The sequence below is a fragment of the Vigna radiata genome, chromosome 2 (genome assembly GCF_000741045.1).
Source record: "Vigna radiata var. radiata cultivar VC1973A chromosome 2, Vradiata_ver6, whole genome shotgun sequence".
NCBI lineage: Eukaryota > Viridiplantae > Streptophyta > Magnoliopsida > Fabales > Fabaceae > Vigna > Vigna radiata.
Genome location: NC_028352.1, coordinates 21,654,429 through 21,660,165, shown reverse-complemented (window position 1 = coordinate 21,660,165; position 5,737 = coordinate 21,654,429). Strand labels below are relative to the sequence as shown.

Below are 5,737 nucleotides of genomic sequence, written 5' to 3'. Positions count from 1 at the left end.
AATCCTTTCAAATTCACTCAATCACTCTCCTCCAATCACTCTCCTTCCATCACCCCAAACTAAACACACCTGAGAGTGGATTTGAGGGTAAAGTTTGTGAAAATTAGTGTAAGATTTGATTGATGTGATAGATTTAAAAAATTAATTTAATTGGTAGAAATTAAAGATTACCAAAATACTCCTAATTATTAAAGTAATATAAAATGTTATTTTTTAATGTTATATATAAATGTAAAAATGTTTATAAAAAGAGAAAATTGATTAATAATTATTAAAATTAATTTTTAAATATTAAAAAAATTATAGTGTAGTAAAATGAATTTATTTTTAAATGTAGTATTTGTTTGTAATATAATATATATCATGATAGTTATATTAAATAAACATAATACATTGCATTCATATATTCAACCTCATGAACATAAAAAATAACCATCAATCATTCACGAAAACTTAATCTATTAAAAGCAATGAATGTATAAGACTTACCTCTTGAAGATGTATGAAGATTTGAAGCTAGTATGAGCAAAAATTTTCAGTCCAAATTATAATCAAAAGTCACTCACAGATTCTCCAATTACAAACTTTCTCGTTTTGTGTAAATGGTAATTTGAAATCTCAATTTTAATAGAATTATTATCAAATTATTATATCAAATTATTATCAAAAACAATGATTCAACAATGCACACAAACCATAAAAAAATATCTTACGTTAAAATGGACAACCAGGTTGCCACTTAAGTCAATGGTACAGCTCTATATATCCACCAGCTTCACAAGCAACCAACATATGTTATTTTCTAAAATTGCAAGTGTATGGGACCTTGTTCAGAACGGTTTCTTACACTGCCAAACTCATCATAAACTACTTTGACTATCAACAAACGAAATTTCACACAATACCATACAGATTGTTCTTGATGAATCTCCACCACCTTGCCTAGGCTACGTACACAGCACACAAATGAACCAACAACTTGCCAAATGTCCACCACCTTCACGCACCTTCACTCCAGCTTGGTCTCCTTCTCCAACGTCTCCTTCTGCAGCTTCGTGGACTGCTTCAAGAACAATGGCAGCTCTCTGCAATTCCTGCAATGCTGGAATGGAGCTTCCCTGCAATGCTCCAGGTTCGTCGACTGCCTCCAGGTTCGTCACACAAACATGGAACCGAATACTCGAGCTATGGAACCAGATCCAGGTCGTTTGTCAATGCTTCCAAGCTCTCCACCTGCGTCTCTGTCTGCGTCGAATGCTGCTCCTAAGAACACACCTCCATCCTCTGCGGCCTTTCCCTCAACCCCAAGCCACCATTGCTTCCATGGGAGACGTACATCGTTGGCAGCGAGGCGAAGAAGGTGATAACCGCTTCACCCCATGCACGAAGGTTAATACGGTATTGTTAACCAGTTGTTTCGCCGGAGCAAGGAACGCAGGTATGGGGAAGCGACGACTGCAACCGGAAACAACACACACATCCCATATGTAGAACCGGAGACGAACCACGCAGAACCGAATAAAGACGCGTAAAAACGTTGGAACCGGATACGCGAAGGCGGTAACCGAATACACCTCCTTCGCAAATCCTTCTGAAAATTGGATCCGGATACGGTGTGTGGTGAAACCAAATACATCTTTCGGCTGAATATTATATTTAAATTTTAAATTTTAAGAACCCAATAACGTATCATTGTATTTAAATTTTAATAATAATAGAAGACATGTCTGTCATTTACACTTAAATCTGCACAAATCCTTTCTAAACAGGTGAGATGCTCTCAACAGTGAAATATCGTGAATCAGCGCAAATCCATTGTCGCATTTCAACACAAACGAATACGGAAAAATTTCTTTTCATCGCTCGCATTCCCCTCTCAACAGTGAAATCTGTTCAAGCGAATGAGGCGTAAGAGTTTGATTTATCATTTACCTCATTCATGTATATATATGTAGAATTTCTTACAATCAGATCAGAGGTTAATCGCTAAACAAAGGCGCCTAGTGACAGACAGATACAATAATAAAAAAAAAAACCTTTTTTATCGGTGGGATTTACAGACGAATTGACCTATTCTGACAATAAGAAAATCGTAATGATGTGAATATGTTGATTGTTAGTTACAAGAACACAGAAGGTAAATTTAACCCCAACTTCGGCCATTTACATTCCATCCTTTGTTGTTTAAAGCAGAAGATACCGCTATTCTGTTCTGCCGATTAGCATATACAGTTTCTCTATGGAAAAAGCTTGGTTTACTCACATCAAAGGTCATCCTTGAACAGTGCCTTAGAAACTGAGCCACATGGTTTCCTTCCATCAGCCCAACCACGGTCATCATCAGAACCCCTTGCCCTTGAGTTTGAATGCTTATTTACTGTCATTGGGGTCTCACATACAGTGCCATAGTTTGCCTTTTCTCGTTCCTTCCTTTTTTGCACCCTTTGAAGATCTGTCTTGGGTTTCACGCTCTTCCGAGTTGGCGCCCTCACTCTTCGTAAAACAGGCATCGAACTTTTAAAAGATGAAAACCTGAGAGCTCTCTCTCTCTTCTCTTTAGCTTCGATTAGTTTCTTATCATGGTCATCTACAATCCTTTGCAATCTTCCACTGACATCATTTTCAAATACCACATCTCTGTACGCTTTTCCATTAAAGGATTTGTTGCTGTCCTCACTGTTGAGTAAACTATCTGGTTCTTCATCTTCCTCGGCAAACAACAGCAGGTCCATTTCGTAGTATATTTTCTGAACCACATCTTCAAGAGTGCCTGAATACCTGCATTTTGGGTATTTTACTTTCATAAACCAACAATATTTCAATATTTCATTTAATTTGAATTTAATTTATTTCCATGAAAAAAGATAAACGAAAAGAAACTCATAACAAATGTTTCTTAGTTCAGATTTGGAGTTTGAACAAATATGGTGGGGATGAGAAGAAAGGCATTTGCAAAAACTCAGAAAAGGTAGTATTATTTCCATACAGAAACTTTAGAGAAACCATTTTCAAATCCATCTCTGTTTGTTTGGTTAAATTTTCAACTCCATCTCTGGCACTAAGCATATTGGCAAGCAAGCATAAAAAAGTTACATATAAGCACATTTGCAGAAAATAAAAATAAAATTGAGTTATTGTTCATATTCTAAATAGAAGCCATTAACTCTACAAAATACCATAACTTGTGCAAAAGCACTTTATTTTCAAAAGAAATATCGATCAACATTAATCTAAAACATCTCATTTTCGTGTATAAACTTGTACCTGTTTTTTATTATCTTTGTCACATAATTTTCAAGAGTCCAATCACCAAAGAATACTCCCACGTGACACTGAATGAGCTCTAAAAGCAGGCATATTTGTTTTACAAACTTCTGTTTGCAGGAATCTTCAACTTCATTTGCTACCTTTGATCGCAAAATCTCCATTCGAAATAAAATCTGCAGTTCATATCTAATGTTCACTAAGGAAAAAACCAAAATCATGGAACATATGTTTCTAAAATTACAGCTGATTAGAACAATAAAAAAATTGCATCAGATAAAGAAAGGGAAACTTAATTGAAGGATACTGAGCAGTAAATTGCATCACATTTGTTTCTTCATGTTTCTGGCTTTTATGCTCAGCAGCCATCTCCTTGGGCTCCCTTAATAGAAGTTTTATCAGCTCAGATGCAATCATTCCATCACAAGTGTTATGATCTTTCAAAGGAGACTGACTCTGAGAAACAGTTTCTTTATCAAACTTCTGACGTAGCCACTTTATACAAGAATTTACCAATCCCTCTGCCAAAGCCCCCATGTCTCCAAATTTTAATTCAATTCCGCATTTGATCCTGTCAGCAAGATTACTTAAAAATGTTTCTGACCTAAAGTCTAACTCTGCATCCTCCTGTATTCTCAAAGCCTCGGGCTCCGAGTTAATTTCAGCTGATGCAAATGAGGACATTGGTGGTTCATCATTTTGAGTCAAGTCATTCAATTTACTGTCACTCAGTTCAGCTACTATTGGTTTTGGCTTGAGCTTTTCTAACAAAGCTGGATCCGAACAACCAGATTTCTTCATCTGTTTCATCCAGCATTTCAAAAATTTTAACTTTTTACACTTGCTACCTACTTTGGCACAATAAACATCAAGTAAATCAGTCTCTAATTGTTCAGTCACTGACTTACAAAATGAGCTCCACGTGAGGTCCTGCACTGCATTAAAATCTATCCATTTCTTACTCTTCTTATCTCGAGAACTTGACAGTTCCTCATTGAATTTGGAATCAGGTTTGCAAACATCATAATCCAACATCTTAACATATTGTCCAACATTTGCTTCACCAAAACCACTACCTCCATGTGAATTCCCTAACACAGACAAAATGCCAGCAAGCACAGTAAAAGGTTTCAAAATACCGGTACATGACTCACCCTTGCCATTGGAAACAACTACCAACGCCCAACAATCTTCTTTATACAGAAAACTCAACAGCAATTCCCACACTGGCACCTGCTTTCGTTGCCACTCACAACCAAACTCAGTTGCAACAAGTTCAAGAACCCTATCAACAAATAAGTTTTCCGAACCCACCTTCTCTTTCTTCTTCATTCCCCTGGAATCCTCTCGCACCAGAACCGAATCAGACAGCCAGTCATCTGTTTCGACAAAGGCATCACACCTCTGCACAACCTTAACCTCCAATTTCACACCTCCACTAGAGCACAGCTTCCAAAACATCTCCCTCTTGTCACCCCTTCCACCTGGCAAATCCCAAACACCCTTCACATCAACAAACTCAAGATCACAGCAATTGTACTCAATGAGACTCTCATTCACATCCAAGATCGAAAGCCTCAACTGCCCACTAACACTAACATCCCTAGAAACACATCTCAATGAAACCCCAACCATGGGATAAACCAGGCCAAACTGAACAAGAGCCGAACCAAGAAGAAGCGAATCAAGAGAGCAAAATCCCCACCCAAGCCTCCGAACCGCAGTCCGAAGCAAAGAAGACACTTCCCTAGCCTCATCGCTGGAGTTTGCCTCAACATTTTCACCGTCAACAGTAATCCAAGTACAGTGAATGCCCCTGACAGTGAATGAGCGAGCTACATTGGCAAAGAAGGAAGAGACTGTATCACAAAATGAGGTAGAATCCGAAAGGAGATTGACATCCGTGTTCAGGAAAGATGCAATAGAAGTGAATGAAACAAAAGAAGGGGAGAAAAAGAGAATCAAATTGGAAGGGACGGCTTGGAGGGAAGGGTGGTCCCAGGAGTGGTCATGCAGGAGTTGGGAGAGAGATTGAGCGAGGTGGTGGGCGTTGGCGGCCGAGGGAGGGTGGTGGAGGGTGGAAGGGAAGGAGGAGAGGGTGTGGGAGAGGTGGGGAAGGGCAGAGGAAGGGAGGTCAAAGGAGAGGGAAGGATTGGGGAAAAAAGGTTGGAGCTTGGAGAATGAAAGAAGAGGGGAGAGGGAAGAGAAGAAGAGTTTGAAAGCAAAAAGGGAAGAGGAAAGAGGAGGATAAGAATTTAGGGTTTCTAGGAACGAAATCAATCGTCTTGTCTGGTGGGGATCTTCGAGGCTCAAAACGTCGATGAGGAGTACGATGCGGTGGGTGTCGGAGTAAAGGCGCTTCATTAGATCTGCGTCAGTGAGATAGAACACGAGTGATCTGGTTCAGTTTCTGCAACATCACTTCGGAATAGGTTTTTCACACAACTATAATACATTTATTTTGTATTTTGTT

The 5,737-nt window shown here is 38.7% G+C and overlaps 1 protein-coding gene across 1 annotated transcript; it reads right to left on the bottom strand.

Annotated features, from left to right (window-relative positions):
• Positions 1-2,073: 2,073 nt before the first annotated feature.
• LOC106776726 lies at positions 2,074-5,737 on the bottom strand. The gene is made up of 3 exons (XM_014664201.2): positions 3,572-5,737; positions 3,265-3,453; positions 2,074-2,778 (listed from the first exon to the last, which is right to left on the bottom strand). The coding sequence occupies exons 1-3, from the start codon at positions 5,626-5,628 to the stop codon at positions 2,265-2,267; spliced, it is 2,760 nt and encodes a 919-aa protein (XP_014519687.1). The 5' UTR covers positions 5,629-5,737; the 3' UTR covers positions 2,074-2,264.